At 37.7% G+C, this 25,202-nt stretch overlaps 1 protein-coding gene across 1 annotated transcript in view; it reads right to left on the bottom strand.

The window, feature by feature from the left end:
* The window catches only part of ACSS3 (acyl-CoA synthetase short-chain family member 3), a 78,061-nt gene that overhangs the window by 4,495 nt on the left and 48,364 nt on the right, over positions 1-25,202 (bottom strand). The window contains 3 exon segments of the mRNA XM_416118.8: positions 727-808; positions 9,207-9,270; positions 12,874-12,969. Of these exon segments, the coding sequence (XP_416118.3) occupies positions 727-808; positions 9,207-9,270; positions 12,874-12,969 (242 nt within the window).

The raw sequence follows: 25,202 nt of genomic DNA, 5'->3' as shown, positions 1-25,202 counted from the left end.
CAGTCTGCCTGCTTTGATCCCTGACTGCCCAGAGAAAGATACTGCCTGAATCTACACAAGAAGAGTGGAATTGTTACAACACAATGACAGTTGTCAAATTGACCCTAAAGATACTCCTATTTGCTGTATCCATCTATATACCATCAACATGCCTGTAGAAAGAAAATAATCTGCCTGCCTGGGTCATTCATTTACTTTCATTGGACCAAACACTCCATTCTGGACAGCCTATCTGTACCAGTCTATCAATTTCTATGTCGAAAGGAGGCAAGTTCTTAGATAGTTCATCTGACGTGACGATATTCAGTAAGAAGCCTCCTATGTATTTAAGTGCATTGCAGACAAGTGCATATTTTAGACTGACATTAAATTAGAATGGCTGCATGTCAACAGTAGAAGGATATCTGAAGCTCTTCCAGACTAAGGTTGCAAATGTGGCAATGTTTTAAGACCAAATGACATAAAACAACTTTCAGGTTTGGAACTTGATGTTAACTACTTTTGTTTCAGATCTGAAAAAAATCAGCATCCCCAGAAGCTGAGGTAACTATGAAGAAATGTTTACCTTGAAATGTTCTCAATACTGTAAGAAGCGTATCAAAGATCTCCCATTAATATAAGACATAAGATTTTTTTTTTTTTTTTTACATTATCCAATTGGAACTTCGTGTCATCCAGTGCAGAAAGATTACCTACAGTTTATATAACTCATTTTGTAATTCTTACTGGAAATTTCTGGAAATACAACTTGTGGAATGCTTCCTGATTTTCCCAAAGTCCTGAGAATGCTCCAGGAGGCAAAGGTAACCTTAAATTGAAATTGATCAGGTAAAATAGTTAGAACATCCAACAAGTACAGCTCCTGCTCTCCGTTCATACTTTACATTCAGATAAACAATCCCTGAGAAGAAATAAGATCAATGTATTATTAAAAAAACACTTAAAATATAAATAGGATAGCACTAAACCGTAACTAACTCAAAACTTGTAGATAGCATAAGCATCTCTAACATTCAGCAAAATGATGCTTGGCCTAGCAAACACTATATACTATACTATAAATGCTACCAGCATTCAGCTTTCAACATTTCAACAAATTAAGTATCTGTCAGAAATGCATGCATATGTGCAATGATTCAGACAACTTCATTATAGGTATCTCTCTCTCTCTATAACACATACAAACTCACGTATAGTCATGCAAATTATCAGGTATATACATCTTCAGTTTCTGTAAAAAGATATAATTTGACTTTGACCACAATAATCTGAAACAAAATATTTCCCTCCTTCTAGCTGTGCATTATCTCATTGGAGTTCTCTGAAGTATATTGTTAAAAAACAAAATCAATTTTAAAGCATTCTAAAATGACTGGATTTTTTTATATATATATATAAATAGGTATATAAATACATATAAAATATATACAAAGGTAGTGAAATTTAAAAATGCTGGAATTATTAATTAGCTGAGTTTTCAGTACATACTATATATCCACTCTTCAGTCAAGGCTAGCGGCATGACAAAAGACAGAACATTTCACGTCGCTGTCTGCCAGATGGAGAAGCTACAGAAGTCTCAGAAAATAAAGGAGTGGTCATTTTTCTCCTTCAGTGCTTTTATAGGCAGTTCAAGTAAACTGTGTTTAATCCTAAGAGATACCTATTCAGACATACAGCATTCACAACTGTTTTGCAGTTTAACCCTAGTATTAGCACAGCCATGCCAGAAAGCATATTTATACAGGTGAAATTCTAAATGCCTTCTAGAAAATGCATGTGCCTGCATTTTCTTGATTGCCTAACAAGCACATCTTTATGCAGGGGTATTTTATTTTTTATGCTGATAGTGTCTCTATGACCCCAAAAGGCAACGTTCTCCAGCAGTGAAACACTTCTCAGCACTGCAGCAACACTGATAACATTAAAAGTCTTCTGTGATGTTCAGGTCGCAGGAATAGGTGCTTCCAGCTCAGTGAGATGCATTTCTAACATTACAACTGTAAAAATAATTTTTATAAATATTATATATTTCTACCTAAGTAAGGCATAAATAGTATGAATTACACTGAAAAGGCCACATCACATAGCAATGATTCAACAACCACAGGTATCTTATGCTTAATTCAGTTTAAGCAGCATAATAGAATATACTACTGTAAGCACTACTACTATCTCAGAGAATTCTGGCTTTTTTAAGTCACATTCCTTAAAAGCATGGTTAAGGCAAGGCTAAAAAGGCCAGACACTTCCCAGTTAGGCACCCTGTTATCAGGAGGGCAGGTTGGCTTCTGCACATCTGGTAGAAATGCACTAGCCTACTTTAAGCACCCTTTTAAGTAAGCATCCTTGAGATATACAAACACAACAGACTACGTGCCTCAAAAAAAAAAAGAAATTAGAAAAGTGATATAACAATCCCTGTGTTTGTATATATATGAGTTTAAAATAAAAATCTCTTGTTCACATTCAGGAACATCCATTAGAGAATGATAATTACAATGGTTGTTGCCTGGTTGTTGATAGCATAGCAATTCTTAGAAGCTTCAGTCATTACAAATTTTGAACTTTCAATTTATTTAAGTCTAAAACATCCCTGTGATAAGAGAGAAATTATAATTCATGTTGATAAAATCCCTAATTTCTCCACAGCTCTACTCAGTGGTTTTCAGTTGGTATTTATTCAATAGAAAAAAGAATTTTATTGCTGAAATGAGAAAAACATTTTGCTTTCTGTAATTACAATCATCCTGAAATCTAAACCAAGAAGTGGGAACATATCAACAAACATATAATCCCTGCTCCCATCACCATTGTTTGGTTGGTTTGTATTAAGGAAAAATGCAATGATCAGTGCATCCAGAGTGCATATTGCTGAGAAGCAGGAAAAGTAAAATAAGGACTACCACAGGTATCTCTACCACAGGTATCTCTACAGCACAAAACAGAGTACAAAACACACAATCTGAAAATGCTCCTTCATTGCTTTTTATAAAACACTATTTGTAGTTCAAACTGCATTCCATCTCCTAGGCAAAACCCAAATGCCATCTTGTATGCATCCATCTTTCAGGCAAAATAATTCCTGAGCAATGGGCCCATGGCACACGCTTGTATGCTTTTAAAGCATTGTTTCACAGTTCATTTGCTTTTCACACAACAGTGGCTGACCTTGCACAGAAGAGAACCCACCTCTAATTTAGCCCAGAAACAACTGGCTTTGTGTGTCCTGTCATTTCAGGATGCCACTTGGCAAAATGTTGCAAGACTTTTTGTTGGTAGAAAAGGAAAAAAAAAAATTACTGACAGCACTCCTAAGTTCTTTTAAAGAGAAAAACAGATTTTGAAAAGTACAAATGAAAGTCGAAGCTACCAGAGACACTGCCTTGCTGAGACTCGGAAAAAAGACATCCCTTTATTTTATGGTAGACAATGGCAGTTACAGGCTGTTCATTACAGCCAGTCAAAGCAACTGTATGCCATTGTTACAAGAATTCAGCCTGTGAATGGAGCTAAGTCATCTTGACTGACAGCTGTATTATTACTCAGCATTTATGTAATGCTGTGTGTAAACTACTCTTCCAAAAAATCCTTGATTCTAAGTTTGAAAACCATCTCCAGTCTTGAAGCTTTTTCAGATACATGGAACAACGGTACTGGAACACAGGTGGAGAAGGGGTAAAAGGAGAGGATCTTGAACATTTATTTACCAGTCTACATGAAACACTCCCTTAGCTGAAAAGGGTCACAGATGGTAGCTGGTTTCAGCGTGGATTTAGGAGGAAAAAACCCTACAAGTTAGTGAGGAAAAGGAAAAAGATTTAAAAAAATTATTAAAGTGCCTGGAAAGAGTTCTAAAAGTTTGAATGTTACCCACAGGTATTCAGCTCAGTTTTGGAGAAATGTTCCCTCACTGAAAGTGTAAAAGGAAAAGACAAAGTTGATTTAAAAACAAACAAACAACAACAACAACAAAACACATAAAAAAACCATGTGGTGAGCTGATCTTGGATAAATTATATTCAAGTAAGTTAAGTAAGTTAAATCACAAATTTCTTTAAGCCAAGCTGTCCACCACTCTCATTCACATCTTTTCTAAAACCCAGTTTCTCAGCAGTCTTTTGCAATACAGACGTCAGCAAAATAATGCATTAGTTGTTTTAGTAATATCACATCCATAGATGACATCAGCTCCTTTTCAGTTTCCTACTGAGTAACAAAGGATCACAATGTCTGCTTTGTCCACTACCAGCTACATTCCTTCAAAGACCTTCCATATTCAGAGATACATCCACTCTAACACAAGAACCTAATTAGAAAGATTTTGCTTTCTAGGGTACAGTCCTTCATTCTAAAATATAGCAAACCACTCTTAGGTGCATGGCTGTTAATTACAAGAAATGTACTGAAGGGGTCTATGTAGGATGACACACCTTCTTTACACTTTTCTACAAGAAACACTTCTCTCTCTGCAGCAGTCTTCCTTGAGGGCAGCCACACAGACTGATCTGGAATATGCTCTCTTCCACACTGTCTTTAATTTTCCGCTACTTTAAGTAATAATTGGGTATTTTATATGAAAAAAAATCAATAGGAAAAGTTAAAATACTGTTTCCAAAACAGTGAGTGTGTCAATAAAACGACAAAAAATAATGACAACTCAAGCAATGGAGGTATTGCTTAATCACCTTTACACTCTAGCACAGCCATTCATGAGGAAGATAAATGTTTCTCATTGTGCTCAAATGTTTCAATTTGGAGGATTACTACATCCACATAAAGAAATTTCAGAATAACGAGCATCATTTTTTATCATTAGATCAAATTTAACCATAAAAGTATCTATCTATTCTCAGCTAAGGTCTTATCTCTCGCTCTTCACTTTGGGTGGAATTTCTCTTTCACAATCTAAAAACACTGCCATTGCCTCCTGACCTCCATTTCTTCTTGGGGTGGGGAACAGCACAAGCAGTAAGTGTAGCACTTCCCATGGGCTTATCCCAAGCTAGAACACTACACTGGTCCCCATCAAGTATTAAAAGGTTTTTCTTCACTATGTTGAATGGGATACTGAGGTACCACAATGTGCTGTGTAAGATTACATGTTCCTCCATTCTCTTTTCTTTCCTTTAAGCTCTTTTGGTTAGCACATTTCTATTGTGCATCTTAATGAGTACATTTCTGGCTTCAGGCTGCTTGTTGCTGTAACACACTTCCACAGCAATACTGATTTTTTTAAAAATGCATTATGAGAAATATTAAATGAGTAAGCTTTTCACTGAACATCTAACTGTTTGCTCTGCAAACTGTGTAAAGTTTGAACACAGTACCACAAACTGTGAAACTGTGAATGGGTTGCCTACTTCTGAACATCTTTTCCACTACAGAATAAAATCTTTATGGTATTTGCCGTATTTTATCCAGCCAAAACAAAATCTAAAATTATACAAAGCTGTGCATTTACCTTGACCTATCCTGTACAAAACCCTGTCAATGTTTTACCCTCCTACAGCTTTCAATATAAACTTTTGCATGATTGTAATAGTGGGGTGGATCATCACGTGAATCAGTGCAACCACTGACAGAACATTATCATCGTATTTTCTCTTTCTACACCAATCCTAAATACATGAAAAAACACTTCAGAATTACTGCACGATGCAACTACAGTGTCTCTCATCTGTGTGAATATGGAATAGAAATTCTTACCTGTTTCAATGGAGAATGGTAAAACTACTTTTTAAAATATATATTGCAAAAAAGCTCTGTGGTAGTGACACAAAATTAACTACACAAACACTAGAAGTGTAACATGTTTACAGTCACTCCTGAGAGGACCTAGATGAAAATTTACTGGTAGACATTATTTTCAGGACAGAATAAGTTTATGGCAAATGTAGCCCTCTTCCTGCTGTGGATGAACCTAACGTTAGCTAATGAGATAATGCTGACAACTGTCTCATTAACTAAACATAATGAGTTTATGATCCTCATAATGTAAAAGAGCTTTCCAAGGCACTAGAATTTGAATGGTATTTCTTCATGCTAACATTCCTTACTAACACAGACAACATGGAAAGTTCTCAGTGCTTATCATGATTACACATAATGTGAACATACACAGACATGTGTCAGTTATAGGCAGGTCCGAACAATGCAAGCAGAAGCATGCCACTAAATCAGACTGGTCTTGCTAAAGGATACAGAAGCCGTTCCTGCTATCATTTTAACTTCAGAAAAATTCTAGGTTAACTGCCCTTCATGTCCAAAGATTCTAGCTCAAAAAAAATGTATCTTTAAAATCACTTCATACAAAACCATCTTCATAAGCTGCAATAGTCTTCATTTTCTCTTCTCCTTTCATCATAAATTTTATGATACTGCATTTGATTACTTTATCCTGGAAGAACTGTGAAGTCAGAATGTTATTGCACTGTCCAGGTACATTAGCCTCTATGTGCGTTCCTGTCAATAAAAAAAAACTTTCCAAAGGGCACAATGATGATGATTATATGGAAAAAAAACATCAGGTGAGTATGAGTAAAGAAGGTAATATACTTGGAGCAGGGAGACAGAGGTACGAGATTTATCTTTCTGAACTATCTGACTCTTGCAGGATATATTTTTAAGACTTCATTGCAAGAACAGACATCTTAAATACTATACTTATGAGCACTGCAGGCTTCAGGCAGCCCCCAACAGTCCTTACCAGCAGTTACACTGGCCTAAAAATAACCAAGAGCTGCATCATACCACTTTTGCACAGCTTGTGTTGTAGGCACTGTGTGGTCATACTCCTCTCCAAAAAATACTGAAGAATATTTTCTCAGCTCACGTATGCTGTAGATAAAGCAAACACCTGTACAAGGTTGTTTCTTTCTAAAGCAGTAAACTGTATTTTGCTGCTGAGTATATGACAGAGGAATAGCCAAAACTAGCCTGACTCCCCCACTGTCTTCAGAACACATGGGGAGGACCCTGAGGTGAGAAGCAAAACCTGATAGAAAACAAGGATCATCCCCACTGTTTTAAGTGTGAGTACAAGTCTGCTGAAGAAACAGAGAGGAGAAAGGCTTCTTTCACTGGAATAGAACAAAGGATGACAATTAACCTACAAAAACTGGTTTCATACTTTTTTTTTTTTTTTTTTTAATAGTGTAATTTCTCCCTTACTCTTCCTCTTATTTCGGAATGGTTATTACAACAAATAAGGATATGATAAAATAATAGTTACCCTGTACCAATGGTCTACCTTAAATAATACAATGTATAACAAAAACAAAACAGCAACAACAAAACAAGAAACAAAGAAAAATTTCCTCACTACTACCCTATTGATTTCTGTGGCTGCAGCAAAAACCATGCCAAGAAAGATAAAACCAAAAGAATCAATCATAAACATATTTTTAATCCCTTAAGCAAAATGTTTAAATATGGGGCAGTGTCAGGGAAGATAAATCCGGACTTTAAGAGTTTGGCAATAGCCCCAGTAGAATTTCCTCACGTGGCAATATCCCCTTCTGACAGGCACGTAAATACCAAGTTACAACTCAGAAATGGTATCTACCTGTTCATAGATGTAATTCAGCTCATTTAGCATAGAGTTGCTAAGGATGGAATTCATTCCACTTAGCTTTAGGTAGCTAAGCTCTGTGTCAGCAGAGAAACATAAGCACATCTGGAAGTTTATTTATTCCATCCTACTTAAATACTTGTGAGAGCTTTTTCTTTTAAAATAACTTTCTGTATCCAATGATGACAAACCTAAGTTTTATGATGGCAATAGCAAGGCACTAAAGAGACAAGAGCTTCAGAAGATAGCCCTTCACTTTGACCTAGATTACTGACACTGCAAAGCACAGTCTATTAAAGGCTTGAGCAATTTAAATTATTCATACTCCACAGTGGAATGAATGCACAATCTTATGGGTGTCACAGAAAAATGATGTCTAAATCTAAGTCTGCTGATTCAGGAAAGATTGTTTGCGCACTTTAACATATTTCTGTGAGTCCTGGTGGCTAGGCCTAAGGTGCTCAAAATTAGGCAGGGCATAGACTTCCACATGAAAATACATCTGTGTCATGCAGTACAACAACCTCCTGTGATACTATACCTCAGTCTCTACACTGGTCTCGTTACATTAGACAGTAATACGGCTAAGCAAATTCCTCAATTTAGAAACCAAGGCTCCTAGGCAAGCAGCTTAAATAGCCTGTATTTTCAGTGCTGTGCTTCTACAGCATGCTCCAGTGCTTGTAGTACACATGCATCTCATCTCTAGCTCACCTGCCCACTGCCTCAACCTTCAGTTAACTTCTCTCCTTAACCACTCATCAGAATTGGTACGTCTGTCCCACTGCTTTTGGTTTCTGAAAGAACTTCAGCTCCCTGAGGTTTAATGCTTACCTTTTTACTTCTTTCCATTCATCTACGCAAGTATGAAGAATGTGAGTCACCACCCTTAATTTTACCAGAACAGAAGCTGATTAATGCACTTCTCCTGGGACTTGTATTTGCTGGCAATTACCTATTTTCAGACCTTAAGTATTCTCTGTGAGTGCAAACACAGAAGACTGGACCTAACATGTTAGTCACAATGTAGCTATGTAGTTGAGGAAAATCCTATTTGCCTAAACACATGTGAAACATTCATAATATGCAGCTGGCACATGCTGTGGAAAGCAATAACCTTTTGAGTCTTAGAGATATATGGAAAGGTTCTGGAAACAGGGAGACTGCAGAAAGTAAGATAAATGTAATTGATGTTCACAGCATTATCAAACAGAGGCTCCCATATCTAAGAAAAGGTCCTACAAAAGTTGTGCTTTGAAAAAAGTAGATCTTATGGAACTCATCTGACAAGACTCTGGTAAACTGCACTAAAAAACTCACTAGCTGTTTTATCTACAGGTTTGTTGGGGTTTTCTTGGGTTATCTTTTTTTTTTTTTCTCCTCCTTTTCTCCTGCTGTAATTTAAGGAAAACAAAACAAAACCTCAGAAAGCACGCTCATTCACCTACATAATTTCATCTGCAGTTTTTCAAGATTAATTAACACTAAACATTCAATCAGTTTGCAATTAACATTAGAGACTGACTTCTTTTCAACTCTAAAAACTTCAATTACAGTTGAATATATGAATTTTGGTCAAAAGACAACCACCTCACCTAGGAAGATCCTCTTAACTGTAAGATACTTTGCTTACTTTACCACAACATTTCCTAAAGTCTTCGTCTTCACTGGTTCCTTATTTTCATCCAGAATCATCACTGTAAAATAGTAATATGGGAAGACAGCTCCTGTTAAGTTAGGTGGAGGAAAGACTTTTTAATTATGAATATCAACTTATGTCCCATTTAAGAACAATAATACACCAAGCAACAAAAGGTGTTAAGTAATTTGGGAGTACAATACTGGAGGACCTCATGACATTATTAACATTCAGCCCTAAGTACAAGAAGCTTTAAACAATACTTGTGTTCTGGGAGTAGACACAGAACAAAGTCAAAAAGGGAGAAATACAGAACTGAAATTAAAAGGCACCTTCATACAGAAAAATCTAAGCTTACATACAATGAAGGATCGTTCAGGTACATGAAAAATCTGAGCAAAAGAAGTGTTCAGATAAGACGAGTAAGAAATAAGAACTAAGATTACTGGAGGCTCATCTAGCAAATGTGAGAAATGTTACTAGCAATAAACGATTGTACCCAGTTTTCAGAGGCTCTCAGGAGGCTCTAAAAGATGCTCCCCCACCAACAAGGGTTACTCTAGCCTAGCACAAAGACATAAAGTAACTTGGGAATAACCCAAAGCCGCGCAGCAGGGTAATACTAGAGAACACCAGAAAATGCAGACCTTGGAACAGAAGACTTCCCTGGATGACACTGACCCATCACCTTCAGATCATATCTCGGTATGGAGTATGTAGTTTTCTTAGGAAAAACACCTGAAATAGCCTCCTCAGTGCAGTCATCTGGGAAAATCCATCATAACCACCCATTCTATCGGAAGGCACAGGCATAAGGAAGGAATGGTAGATTGGCTATGGTATTTCTTTACTGTAGTATTAACTTGGCCTAGATGAGTGGAATTGAAGTGAAATGACTAAATCATGGAAAAACAGAGAAGAATGGTTTTGACAGATTGGGCTGACATGGATTTTAAAAATGCTTTTTGAAGTCTGCCCAAGCAAATAAAGCTATGTTCAGCTGGAATTAAGTTAATACAAATAATCTTATATTCTGTATTAAGAAGTTAAAGAGCAAATGAGAAGAGGATGACAGATTTCTGAGTAAAACCTTGCTAAGAGTTTTATGAGTTATATCATATCTTATCGGTCTGTCCAAAGAAAGCCAAACATCTGTAATTGCTCTATTTCTGGCTGAAGCCACTCCTTCAGAGGAAGGTATTTTTTAAGTAACTGAAGAGCCCTTTGAAAGCAAGAGCTCAGAAGAAAGACAAAGGCAAATCAGTCACACCAGTTCTACAACTCAGGGAGCTGGAAGGAGTAACAGGGGTAGGAGATCAAAAGGATGAATGGAAATGTAAAAAAACATTTCAGTGGAAAACAGCAGACTGGGATAAATAAAATCCACTTAAAATCTTTAAACATTTTTTTTTCTGTCTTACATCTGTTTAGATGCCATGAGAACATGGAAATGTTACATTTTGAGAATTTAGACTCAGAATAGAGCGATACACTCCCCTGTATCTTTCAGCGTTCCCCCACCTCCCCCCCCCCCCCAGCTTATTTTCCTATTTTTATTATATCAAAGTAAAATGCAAGCAGTTTATTTTATCAGGGTAGAAATTACAGTATTTATTCCCCTTCTTGCAAAAATGCATTTCAATGTACTAAAATTTGGGTAAAGTGGGTGCTACACTGCTTACTACTTAATTACTGAATAACTGATTAACAGACAATGCTTCAAAATGTGAGACTTGCTTCAGTTTGTGAACAGTGCTATGAAATCTGAAAAAGGTCAAAGTAGAGCAAAGAGAAAGTACAATTCAATGTCAGACTTAAAGCAACAGTGCTAGAAATTATTATGTTATCTTGATTCACATTTAAATGCCATTTGCACCATTACACTTTGAAATTATAAATACAAATGCTGCTTTGAAAGGATTTGGCTGTATTTCAAAAGAAAAGAAGTAGATTTGTAACTCTGTGCATATATCATAGCATAAATAAAATGTTATTAACGTCTGAAAATCACTACCAGTTACACATATGTTCTAAGAATGCCAAATCTTTCTTCTGTATGGCATAGGGAACCCTTCTCATTGATACAGTAACAGCAGCCAAAACAACATCAGAACAGACGTGGGTGACAGCTGTCAGTACACAGCAATTTCAAAATCCACTATTTCATGAATGGCTGCATTACTGAGCATAACTGGCTTCAAACCATGGCTGAAAATGGTACAGTTCTATCCTAAAACTTCAGTGAATTTCAGTATTCACTTGATTATTTTTTTTCCTTTTTATTTCATGTTTTAAGGTATTTCTTCTGTTCTGTGTGAAGGAATTCCTTATTTACATTTGATGCCATGTTACAAAAATACATGAAACATTTTTATATTCTTGCATCTCACACATTTGTTTGGCATGACATTTTTTTTTTTTTTGCATGTGTAATGCAATTACATTCTTTCACTCTTCCCTCAATTTATGGCTTTGTTTAATGCTGTTTTTAACCTATAGCTTGTCTTCATGCTGTAAGTGCCGAAACACAGATCTGCTGAAAGTGGTTACTTTCTTAAATGCTCATTTCAATTTGTATCTATTAGAATCAAAAAGAGCAAAGCTTTTTCTGCACAAGAATGCGAGAATCCTTCTGGAAGACAATTTAAGAAATGTAATTACTTTCTGGACTTCAAGGAACTCTTGAAATCTCTGTTAACATCAGAATTCCCAGGTATGAAAGTATTTCTGCGTTCTTAATCCTGTAACCGCACTCTCTGCATACAAATAGCTTCCCAACAATGGAACTCTGCTCCCCCTTTTAATGTTTGTTCATAGCCTACTATTTCTCCCAGCTGGAAATAAATATGCTCTACAACTACTAGAAGATAATGTGTTGAGCACCTCTCTCAGAAATGAGTTCACACACCTGTACACATAGGCAGCATATTGGCTTTGATTTAAAAAGGGTTTAAAAAAGAATTAAACAGGTTAAAATAAAAAAATTGAGTTTTTCAATAGAAAATTTTACTAACAAGCAGCTTGTTCACTATGACATATCAGTGGAAAACACTGATGTTACACTAAGAATTCTCTTTATGCACATCAGCATACTTCTTATATGAAATTGTGGCATCAAAAGAAAATAACAAGTGAGTCTCCGAGACATAATTATTTGATGTACATCTCCCAAAACAAAACTATTTAGGCTCTGAAAATTGATAATATAGATGTGAGAGAACACTCAGAGTGCAAGTTAAAGCAATTATTTGTCTACTTATCATTTCCTCTTCTGCTGATGGTTTTTACTAACATTCTTCTTCCCAACGTGCCAATACATTTTACTACTGCTTCTCATTTAATTTGTGCAATTGTAGACAAAGCCTTAAAGCACACTATTCTTTACGTATCTTTGTTATATCCAATTTAGAAATACATGCTATCCCTTTTGTATAATAAAGGTACAAGTAGTCGATCAGTGATTTTGAGAATTACTCTGAACTTGTTATGTACAGTCACATATCACGAGACAAAAAAAAACAGAATTCCTTGTTACGGGAAGGAGGAAAATCTGTTAGCAAGACCATAATATGCTTTCCCTATGAAGTCTAAAAAACTAAAGTGCACTTAAATTGTACATACGCAATATGGTTTTCTAGCAGCATACTTTGCACAGCCTTACCATTGTATCCTGGTACTGGTTTTCCTGCCTGGCCGGGTGGAGGCGTTGTAGAGTTCCCCAAACCAACACAAGAAGCAGTTATTGGAGAACCAGATTCTGTTAAAAGAAAATAAGTATGTTAGGTAATATTGCTCTTACTATTGGTATCTATTGCTTCTAAGTTTTGCTTCCAGTTCAGCATATCGCAATTAAAAAAAAAAAAAAAAATTAAATGCTAGACAAGCAATGGGAGATTTCAGATTTGTACGTGCTATACAACAAATATAAATTCATCACAGAAATCTGCATTCTTCACATGGGAAGTTTTTGCATTCCACAGTAGAAAACCCCAAATTAAAATCTTCTGCTTTACACCTGTGGCTTATTCTGCTATGGTCACACCACACCAGTAGGAAACTGCCTACAGCAAAGCCATGATAAACACCGCGTTCAGTAGATGCATTTCAGTGGTTATTTCACAAATCAGTGCTCTATTCAAGAAAAAACAACAACCAATTCTTGGTTGATTATCTTTACTCTGTAGGGCAATATCAAAGTATCAGTTGTTCTATTGTGGAATCAAAAAATTCTACTAATTCTGAGGTCTGGGAGGTTAATAAATGCAGAATCTCCAAGACAATATTGGTCAAGATGATCACAGAAAAGGTAGCCCCTCACAAAAAAATGTACTGTAAATAATTCAGGTAAGTCAGAAATACCCCTTTTATAATCCTGGAGCTCTCATTAGTATTTCTTGATGAGAACTACTTCAAGTAATGAAAAAGCTCAAAAAGAAATAAGGTAGAGAAGTCAGACCTAAATTTCACATGCTGCCAAAATAAACCTGAAAGGAATACTCTAAGGAATGGGAATCAAACTGCTGCAAGACATTGTGATCATAGTCCAGCTGTTTTCTACTCCTGCATCTAAAAACATGAAAGTTTTCCTATCCACAGCATTATTAGAGGTTTTGTGTTTGTGGGCTTTTTTGCCAGAAGACAGATTTCTCCCAGTTTTTGAACCTTAGAAAGATACTCCCACAACTGCAGACAAATAAATTAAGCATTTGCACTATGTACCTTTGCTCCCTGCAAGGAGCCCACAGAAGGCAAGTAGGTGTGCAATTCCTGTTGCAGAGCTACCACAAAATACCTTCCTCACACAGCATGAATATCCCCTGATATGCCTACACCTTCCTAATTATCCTCACAGTTAGGCAGCTACAAAGCCCTCCCTTCTCACTTGCCCTCTTTTTTTTTCTCCCTTAAAGCTCAATTTCACATGTTGCAGTTATACTAGAACAGTTATTATAGAAAGAGGAATAAAGAACAATTAAGTCATACAGTAGAGTCTAAGTGTAAAGGAAAACCAGCTGTTATCCTTCCCTTCTCTGTAAGAAAAAGAAATATAGAGAAATTTCTTTTAAACGTTTTGGTAACTCTGAGCTGTAGGAAAAAATAAAAGTCTAGGTGGCTGTAAACATTACCAGGAACACAGCATGGCACCAGTACTATAAAAGTGTAGAATTATAATCCTGGAGATGTCCCAACTCTCAGGTCACTTGACCTGGAATTCATAACCCACATCAAGCTCAAGCTTCAGCACAACTAAGCAGGTTTGTGTTGACCTCTGTATTTATCTCTGATCAGCACGGCCAAAGATATTCTCAGTTCTCTGGCATTAGAGGTCACTACAGTTGTTCTTGCTGTGGATTTTCTCAGCTTCCACAGTACACCTCTGCCATCTCAGAAATTCTTTAATGACTACTCAATTCCTATAAGAACAAGAACAAAACCGCCACTTGTTTCTGTAATTTTAAGTCAGGTGTTAGTAGATAGCTGAAAATTAGCGTTAACACTGCATAGTTAATCTAGGGCCTAACTTCAACTGTGGAACAACCCTCAATGCCAACACAGGTAGGCTGCAAAGTTGACTTGGTTGTTTCACATTTCCATTGTTCTGTTTTTCTACACAATGCACGTTTCCCACACAAGCACTGATCCTGTTTTTTTTTTTCTTCCGAAAAGCTGCAATTACAGAGGTGACACATCAGCAAGATCTAAAGTACCCAGTCAATGATCATACTGAAGAGAAACCCACAATTTACTCAGCAGTTTCAGAGCTCTATTTTCTGCTCAATACTGAGTAAGTTGTTGACCTCAACTTCTTTCCTCTCTTCCTGAGAACAGAACGAAGAACAGTATATTACTCAGTGTACAGTGAACTGGAAAAGACAGCAGAGGGGCCAGTTTATTTTTTGACAGCATTAGGAGGATGGAAGGACTCCTAAGTGTTGTTCTTTACATACTGTACCTCAGGAACTAAAAACCATACTGTAACAGATTAGATGAGAAAGACATTCTATAACCAAAGCACAGTAATTAGATTAGCTGCTGAGTGAGAAGGATCAGCGTACCCTGGTGCACCAGTAAGATTTAGCACAGCTCAGGAATTGACAAACATTTCTAACTGCAGAGCTCTCAATCAGAGAACTCTGGGGAGAAAGGGAGAATCTGCGAAATTTCTGAAAATCAGTTTGGAATTGCTTGGCTATTTGGTACACTGCTAATGAAAACTATGTGAACTAAAATGGAAATCAATGTGATACTACTTTGTCTGCACTTCTGCTTTTTTGGAAAACAGTGAATAGGGCTGCATATAAGTCCATTTATTATAAACAAGAATCACAAGTTCTAAAACTTTCTCAACAGGCCTTTATAATTGCTGCTGTGTCTTCTACTGTCTTCTCAATTGCCAGTGGAAATACATCATTTTCATATTTACCAGTGCTCTAATCTCTATGCTGTGCATTCAATTCCCATGCCTGAATTAAGACTTTCTATATACAAGAAAAAAGAAAGGTTTGTTGGTGTTTAGACCAGATACTAATTAAGAGCAGATACCCCAGAAGTATCCACTCTTTGTGTCAGGTTAACAGTTTCTGAATGCTAAACATTCCCTTACAAAGTAGAAGCACCAAGGAATACTGTCAAAGCATAGCACGGATCTTAAGACTGTACATTTCTTGAGAAATCAAAGTGTATCTTTCAAACAGGATGCTGGATTGAAATATCAGTTTCCCAAACCTATCAGAAAACAGCAACTGTTTTTCAGGAGAGTGTTTTTCATCACGGAAAAAAACAGCCTGACTTGAAAGTGGAACTGAATCGAAAACCCTGCTGAAAAAAAAAATCAACGTTGTTCAAATGAAAACAGAAAAATAACTACTGATGAGGAATCTTCTTTATCAGATATGTGTAATACAAGTACTGTGTGGGTTTTTAACATTTCCAATAAGCAAGGTTGCTTAAAAGTCTTTGGTTTGAATTAAATTTGGGTCAACTCACCAGTTACAAGACATAGATCAGAAAGTAAAATTCAGCAGGAGGCTGAAGAAGGATAACACTTGTCAAATGGACATTATATTCTACCCACCTCTTAAACCAGGTTTCGAAATAGACAGATACTCATCACTTGTTTATACTTGCAGATTCTCTGAAATTAATGTGCAGTGTCTTGACAGATTTCCAGTGCTGAAATCTTTAGAGAATTGCTATTTCCAATGTTACAAATACAAGAGCAGATCTGTCTTCCGATCTGTCCTTTCAACACACATTTAAGGAGCAAATCTTCCAGTCCCTATGCAAGTAAATCAGCAATCCTCTGGCTGGGGAAGGCTCTTCAGGACAACTGGACCGTAAAACCAATTTCCTTTTTGCATAACACCTCATAACGTGACAATGAAACAGCTATTTAGAAGAGCAGTGTTTCACAACTAGCGTGTAACTACATTCAACATCTGCTTTGTGTTATAATGGAGGAAATGTATCCACCTCTGAGAATAATGAAAAGCACTACACTGAGATTCGAAAGACAGAATCACTGAGAGACTGTCTTAAAATCATAGCTGTTAAAGTGTCCCAAGTCCCTCATTACATTTTTATTTTCAGCACAGGGGATGATCTAAAGAAATTCACTCTCAAATTTCAAAGATGCGACTCTTCATTTTATCCTCCTCCACACGTACATAAAAGACTTAAAGAGATTTCAATATTATTGAGTTATATTGGACAGTTAATGGATAGCCTGACACAGGCATTTCTGTTGCATTTGTGTCTCTGACAGCTAATCCTACATTAGACAAAGTGCTACAGATGCAGAAACAAAGACTGCATTTTCTTACAAGTACTACAGGAAGTTCGTATACCTGACTTCTTGCATCAGAATGGCCCTGTCTTCCCCACGACTCCTTTGAAGAAGCCAAGCTCTGCCAAGTGATGCAGAGCTACAGCTATTAAGTTCTGTGCCCAAAACTGTCTTGCTCATTTGCACTGCACGTTCAAGTTCAAACAAAACAGTGTTTCAAAATAACTCACAACTTTCAAGGTGAAAAATGTCCTGTACAGCTTACAGTGCTTATACATTTACAATTCCTAAACTGTGTCTCATGTTCCTGAACACAATATACTATCACACTGCTGAAATATTCTCTGGAGGAAGAACATAGGAAAAATACACTGCATTCTGACATTAATATTTGAGTTTGGGCTACACTAAATGACTAATGTAAGCCTACCTGGTTTTGGTTTGTTAGGCTGCAAGAGAGATGATGAAGCACGTAGAAGAGGTGAGGAGCTCTCGTGGAGCAGGAGACAAAAGAAAAAGGAGAAACTGCCATACATTAACACATAAACACAATACATGTAATGAACTAAATTCTTACTGCAGCAGTGCTGTTTTCAGCCATTTCAGCCATTCTCCTGGCAAATTTGTCATTTTGGTCAAGAATAATTAAGGGAATTTTGACAGCTGAAGACTACATAGATAAAATGGAGATAAAGGTCTGTGGAAGGGAGAAAGGTTAGGCAGTAATCATGAACAAACCCATCCACACAGCAAGAAGGCAGCTGTGAAAGCTCTCTGCACATGCTCCCTGCACACAGTGATCGTTTTAGTTATGCCAGAAAAGGTGGAATGAAGAATTCAATAAAGTAACAGGAACATGCACTCTCAGCATGGTGACTACTTCTGGGCATTCACCAACAGAAAACCACAGTACCAGACAGATGCTGGCATTCAAAATCTACATTACAGCATACCATACTGCTTCCGTGTAACAAAACCAAACCTAATGCGTCACAAAAATATGTACTGGAGAGGAATATGACTGAAGGGGCAGGTCAAATATCCATACAGACCTCAGGTTCTTCATCCTTCAGCATCCGATTGTGCAAAAACATCAGCATCCCAGGCGATTCTTCAACAGTAAAATCTAAGCAAGTTTCCACGCCTGCAGCTCATTAGCAGTGAGTGGTTTCACTCACAACTTGTAATTAAGCATGGTTAAGTCAAAACAAATTCTAGATAGTCATGCTGCAGGGCTTGTAGCCCAAACACCATTTCAATCATATGTTTACTGCTCTTCTAAAAGAATTTCAGATACTCTTTGTACAGTCCCTGCTGAAGGGACTCAAAGACATCAACTGTCAAGAAGTTTTCTTTGTTTTTTCCCTAGAAGAGAGACATTCCCTGCAGAGCTTCAGGTCAATGCTTGAGACGTGATGAAGTACTAATGCACACATATACCAAGTACAACAGGTTTGGGGGCATTTAACTGCAAATAATCTGATCCTAACTAGTCATCAACATTAAAACAAGGAGATGACACCTGGTTACTTTTATGCCAGAACAATATATGGTGAAGACGTTCACAGGTTGGAAGATCCCACTCGAGTGTGATGTGATGCTGGGTGGCCAGCTGCAAGACTGGCAAAAAAAAGTACACAGTACAGATGCATCCATATTGTCCATGTACACTGATAGGCAATGATTTTTACCACCTTCTAATGGTAAAAACTAGTGAAAACTACTTTTTCAGATTTCTGATGACTATATCATGAAATTCCAGATTCCTTTTAACTACTCTCTCTGCATTTTGTGTTGCCCTGTCATCAAATAAAATAAAATTTCAAGACTGAGCTTGTACTTACATAAATCCTAATCCTAATCTTTCCCAACATATTTAACCGGGCACTGTAGCAAACTGTAACAGAGAAATGAGAGAAGCCACAAGAGAGCAACAGTAACTGAAGAGTCTGGAGAACTGTAAATTCTTAAGGATTCCCTGATTCAGTTTTACCAAGTGTCAGAAATAAAGCATGAACTTAAATTCAGTTCACACATTATGCACAATAAGGTTAGACTAAAGACAGCGATCTGTCATCTTAAACTGTGAAAGGCTTTGTGGACTGCTACTGAAGCTTCAAAACTCAGTTGTGCATCATTTTGCATTTAATTTCAACCTGTATATTTAGGAATATGATGGATGCAGCAGATAAACTCCTGAACTGTGATAGAAATTATAATTTATTTCTCCTCCATCTGACTCTGTTCTTAACTTATTTCTTGTGAATTAAATGCATACAGAATCAATGCAATACGTATCAGCTACAGAATGTCAAAATATGGTAAGCAATAGGGGTCTATCCTAAAATCAAAATGCACAAGAAATACAGTATTTCAGGTGAGGTAGACAAGTTGAGTAAAATGCTAAAATAAAGACTCCTACAGTTACCCTTTTCCATAAGGAGTTTTTCAATGTCTCACAAGAATGAGCAAAGCTAGGGTGAAGTATATATTCAGTAAAACAACTGGAAAGGAAAAGTCAGCTAAGACTTTCTTGCTCTAACTTCAAAGACACAGCCATACCGAAAGCACGATCTTCCCATCACGTTGCTGGCCATTTAGATTACATTCATTTGGCTGATCAGAACGGATAATTTGTTACCTTGTGGTGGGATGGCTGCAAGACATGTTTGATTATCCCACTATTGCTCTACAAAACAGAAGGTAATACTTCTGTAAGTTAACTGTAACCCTTGTGGAAAAACAACTGTTGTTTATCCCATACAAGTAAAATTAAATCCAACCTGTGTTAATCCACTGTGTTGATTTGTACGTAGAACCCTAAAAACTGCTTAATTTTTACTTTCTCTACTCAAACTGTCATGTGTAAAATACCAGAAAGATTCATGGAAATAAGGCACAAATAGGAAATGAGCCCATTTCTAGAAGGGCAGCTAAAGAAAACTGGAAGACCTGTTAATTAAGCAGACAGTCCAGTACAAATTTGCACAGTAAAACCAGTGCCAAGCACAAGAATTTGCTTTTTTTTTTTTTCTGGTTACAGCAACTTGCTGTCCATTACTCACTTCCATTTGAAGTTTTCTCTATTCTTTTTATTCCTTATTGTACAGTAACATCAAGGATGCTTAATCAACAGCAGAGCCACACTCTACAGACACTATAGGAAAAGAGATTACTCCCTGAAAGGCAGCACACACAAAAGAGAAGAGAGACAATGTGACAGCCATATTCATATTCATTTTAATTATCCAACACATGAAGAAGGCTGACTTTGCAATTAAAATGCACAACTGGGCAATGAGTTGCAGAGTTGCCTTGAGCTGATTTAAATACACATCAGTGCAGAACACTGAAAAATAGTCTCGTTACCGTTCTCCATCTTATCCGTACATTCCCATCTTTCTTTTTTCCAGCACAAACTGCTTTTATATGGAATTGGATGACCTGGTGGCTAGGATAGTTCCAGCCCAGCACTGCTCTCTGTGCAACCACACGTGTGCAAGGTCTGGTCTAAAAGAAGGGATGCGAACATTGCCAGAGATAAGATTCCCTTTCCACTTTGCACTTACCATTCATTAAACCACACACATAGCTACACAGAGCCAAGCTGCTTCTTCCAGCATGTTCAGCTTAAAACAGGAACAGGATCATAACCACCCCCACAATCTACGTTTAGTCTAATCTGAGGCTTAGCATATTACTTTACATTTTAAATGTCAAATGCAACACAGGTACACATTTAAGTGCTTTCACTAAGTGAGCCATTTCTCTAGAGCAGAGCTTTAGCAACAATTAGCTTTCCCAAAGTTCATGTAGGTAGTTATCTCCTTGGTTTCACTTCATATCCAATTGCAACCTGCAGCTGTGTTGATGAATGCCTTCCACCTCAGCTGGGAGGCAATTCCCAACCTTTCTAAGTGAATATAGTATTATATTCCATGTTGTGCTAATTAAAATATATTTTTAAATGAACAAGGAGGCATTCCCATATTAGTAGGCACATATACAGTGCTGAGAATGACAGCTTCAAGCTTGTTTCCACAATCTGGGAATTATCACATTAGTATTAACTGTGGAGGCATCATAACACCTGTACAGCAGTAGCTGTGTGCAGTATGCCTGAAGGAGAATACTTCCTTCATTCCTTGCAGATGTACAGAAGCAGAAGAAAACTAAAGCTTTATGAAAATCTAAAGCCTGTTTCTCAAAAACCCCTCTATTTTGCTTATAATTTCCTTCTCAAGTGCCTGAAGTGCCCAAGTTTCCAGGCTTATTTTTAGAATTTCAAGTCAGATGAAAAAGAAGCAAATTTTCCAGTATTTTCTAAATGCTTCAAAGCACTTGTGGGCATAATGCCATGAATATATTACCATGAATATATATTACACTTGTGAAGGCCAAATATTTCTTGTATGGCAATTCCATTGTTATATTCAATCCATCCATTTAAATACAAAATCAAACCTCCAAAACAGTAAAACTCCCTCGAGGATTCCTTTCACAATCCTATCCAAATACAGAACACGTTTATGAACCACGATGTGTGGGGTATTGTACACATATAAAAGTCCTCTAAAGATTTCAAAGCAAATCCAAACATGATGTCTGGAACAGTTAGCTATATATACTAATTAGCTTACTTAAAGGTTGGTGGATCGTGAAAATTATTAGTCTTCCAAAGGAGGAAATAACTTTAGTTATTGAGAACTGGCAGGCTAGTTACAAAGCACCAGAAATTTATGCATTCATTCTGTAAACACATCAGGCTCCCTTGCCTCAAAACGGTAATTTGTAATGTACATTTTATAATTTGCCGATAGCAAAATGACAGGGTTTTTGGTCTTGTTTTGAAGATGTCAGATAGCATATCTAAAAATGTCAGGAAATGCACTGAAATATAATATACTTTCTGATTAAAAATGAATTTCAGATTTTTATTTTCTTCCTAATGCAATATCGTAACTGAAAACACGATGAAATACTAAGAGATACATGGAGATTATAAAAAGTAATTACACATCTCAGTGCTAACCGTTTCCTGTTCAATCATTTTGGGAAATCTTAATATATTGTATGCATAGTAATACTGCCAAGATGGAGAAGTCAGATAAAATCACCACTGTGAAATTCAAAGCTATTTTTTCTATATCAGAGTTTAACGTCTAAGAAACTCCCCTCCCTGCCTTCACTGGGCAGCCTTAGATCTCACAAAATGCACAGGATTCATGCAGCTTACTTCTAGCATTCCTGTTCTCAAATCATCAGAAAAAAAAATCATCTACTGTACACTAATGAGGGCTTTATTCCCTGAGCAACAAAAAAAGCAGTTGCCACGCAACAAGAACAATCAGCAACCTGTAACATCTTCACTCACATATAAACCAGAGGTGCTGTCACAGCTGGTTGCTTTCAGGCACTTGAGGCTGCACTACTCTCACTTAACATATCTTCTAAGGGCATCCTCTCTTCGTCTATCCAGTGCATGCTAAACATTGTTTATGGATGAGCTCTGTAACTTAAAGACTGCTTTACAGTTCTTCTATTTTCAATCATTTCAACCATATAAATAAAATCTTAGAAAGGAGAAAAACACATAAAATGCTTCATTCCTATCAATGCACGTCCCCTGGCTGCACATGGAAAGACAATTTGAAGTGATTAAGATTAATAAACACTGAGAAACTGGCGTAAAATGGAAACAGGAAAGCTTAATACATACTTTCTAGTCATTTTAAATTAGAGACTCTCAGTGTACATAAGACATAAAGCTGAGATTGTAGATCAGACAGCACATCTGATACAGAATTTCTACAAAACACAGAAGAGGTGCTGACCAGTGGGAGGAGAACAGCCAGGAGGAAGAGGGGCTTCCCAGCAATTAAAAAAAAAAACAGAGGTGCATGCTTGTGTTTTTCTAATAGAAGGATATCATCCAGGAAACTACATCCGGGAAACTACAGTTCCAGTAGAACTCCAGTTCACTGGAAAGGTGATGGAACAGCCTGCTCTAGATGCCATCTCCAAGCAATTGGAGAAGAGAAGAAGGTCATCAGGAATAGTCAGCATGGATTCACCAAGGGAAAATCATGCTTGACCAACCTCATAACCTTCTACGATGGCATCAGCAGGTGGATAGATGGGGACAGAGAGCAGTGGATGTCATCCACCTTGGCTTCAGTGAGGCTTCTGATACTTTCTCCCACAACATCCTAATAATGAATCTGAGAAAGTGTGGGATAGATGAGAGGACAGTGAGGTGTGTTGAGAACTGAATGACGTGGTGACTGGCAGTGCAGAGTCTGGTTGAAGACCTATGCCTAGTGGTGTTCCCAAGGGTTGGTGCTGGGTCTGGTCTTATCTTCAAGAATGACTTTGATGAAAGGATAGTGCCCACCCTCAGCAAGAACACCAATGATACAAAGCTGGGAGGAATGGCTGACACAGTGGAAGGCTGTGCTGCCATTCAGCAAGACCTGGACAGACTGAGGAGCTGGACAACAAGAAACCAGATGAGGTTTAACAAAAGCAAGTGTAGTCTTACACCTGGGAAGGAATAACCGCGAGTATCAGTACAAGTTGTCAAGTTGACCTGCTGGAGAGGAGCTCTGTGGAGAAGGACCTTGGGGTCCCGCCAGGCAACAGGCTGGCAATGAGCCAGCAGTGTGTCCTGGTGGCCAAGAAGTCCTATGGTATCCTGGGGTGCGTTAAAAGGAGCATGGCCAGCAGGTCAAGGGAAGTGATCCTTCCCTTCTATTCTGCCCCGGTCAGGCCTCACTTGGAGTACAGTACACAATTCTGGGCTTCCCAGAACAAAAAAAGACAGGGATCTTCTGGAGAGAGTCCAGCGGAGGGCCACAAAGATGATAAAGGGCCTGAAGCATCTCTCCTATGAGGAAAGACTGAGCAAAGTGGGTCTGTTCAGCCTTGAGAGAAGATGACTCAGAGGAGATCTTACTACTGTTTGTAAGTCTTAAGCATGGGAGTCAAAGGGACACAGCCAACCTCTTTTCAGCAGTCTGTGGGGATGGGACAGGGGATAACGGCCATAAACTTGAACATAAGAAGTTCGGCACCAATATGTGAAGGAGCTTCTTCACAGTAACGGTGATGGGGCACTGGAACAGGCTGCCCAGGTGGGTTGTGGAGTCTCCTTCCCTGGAGACATCCAAGACCTGTCTGTACAGCCTGCTGTAGGGAGCCTGCTTTGCAGAGGAGTTGGACTCAAAAGATCTCTAGAGGTCCCTTCCAACCCCTACAAATCTGTGATCATCTGCTTACTGGCTAACCATACCCAACGTGCAATCAGTTCCATAAAGCCACAACACTTCCCCTCACTGAAGAAGTACCATTTTGCAGTCTGGGATATATATGTGGATTCTGGTGTCCTGTGCTCCATAATGGAGAGGGGCTGCTTCCCCTCTCCCCCTCCACGTTTGAGTGGTAATATTACTGAAATACCAAGAAGGAGAGGCAGCAAGTGCATTTCACAAGTTGGCTTCTCCAAAACAATTCAGTCCAAATTACCTGGCTCTTTAGAAAAGAAATCCCAATTAAAATCCATATTCAGTTCCTGAAATTGCATTAAATTACAATAGAACAAATGTTCATAATCTTAAGGACATAATACAAACCTCTATGCAGAGACATTTAGAACGGGAGCACCAGTTACAAGCCCAGTCATCCAGAACATGACATTCCAAGGCCTCTGCAGCCCAGGGATGAATAGCTTTCTGCACAGTAATTTCCACTTTTAAACAACTGCTCTGTAGAATACCAGTCTCCATCAAAAGAAAAATATGATTCCAGTCTACAAGATACAAACATCTCTGAACAGCAAAAACTGCATCTGCAATGAGGTACTGATACCTTAAAACAACAGTCTGTACTCTGCACGCCACCTCTTTCATCTGAGTTTTGGATGCTTTGGCTCCATAACTCCACAGCTGCATCTCTGGCTAATAAAAAATAAAAAAAATCCAAGAATTGACTCTTGCTGTAAAGAAACAGCTAGTCTTTAATTTACCTTTCCTTTTGCCTTATACACTAAAAAAAACTCATCATGTTAAGGAACTCAATGGACTAGAAAGCAAATCTGCCCAGTTGAGATTCATGCAAAACAGATGACTGAAAAACAAAATGTGGAATCCAACTGTCAAATGTGGGGACATGAATTCTGGATAGACAGGGTTATGCAGCTGAAGAAC

The sequence above is a fragment of the Gallus gallus genome, chromosome 1 (genome assembly GCF_016699485.2).
Source record: "Gallus gallus isolate bGalGal1 chromosome 1, bGalGal1.mat.broiler.GRCg7b, whole genome shotgun sequence".
In the NCBI taxonomy this organism is placed as follows: Eukaryota; Metazoa; Chordata; class Aves; order Galliformes; family Phasianidae; genus Gallus; species Gallus gallus.
This window is presented reverse-complemented; position numbering and strand designations above follow the sequence as displayed.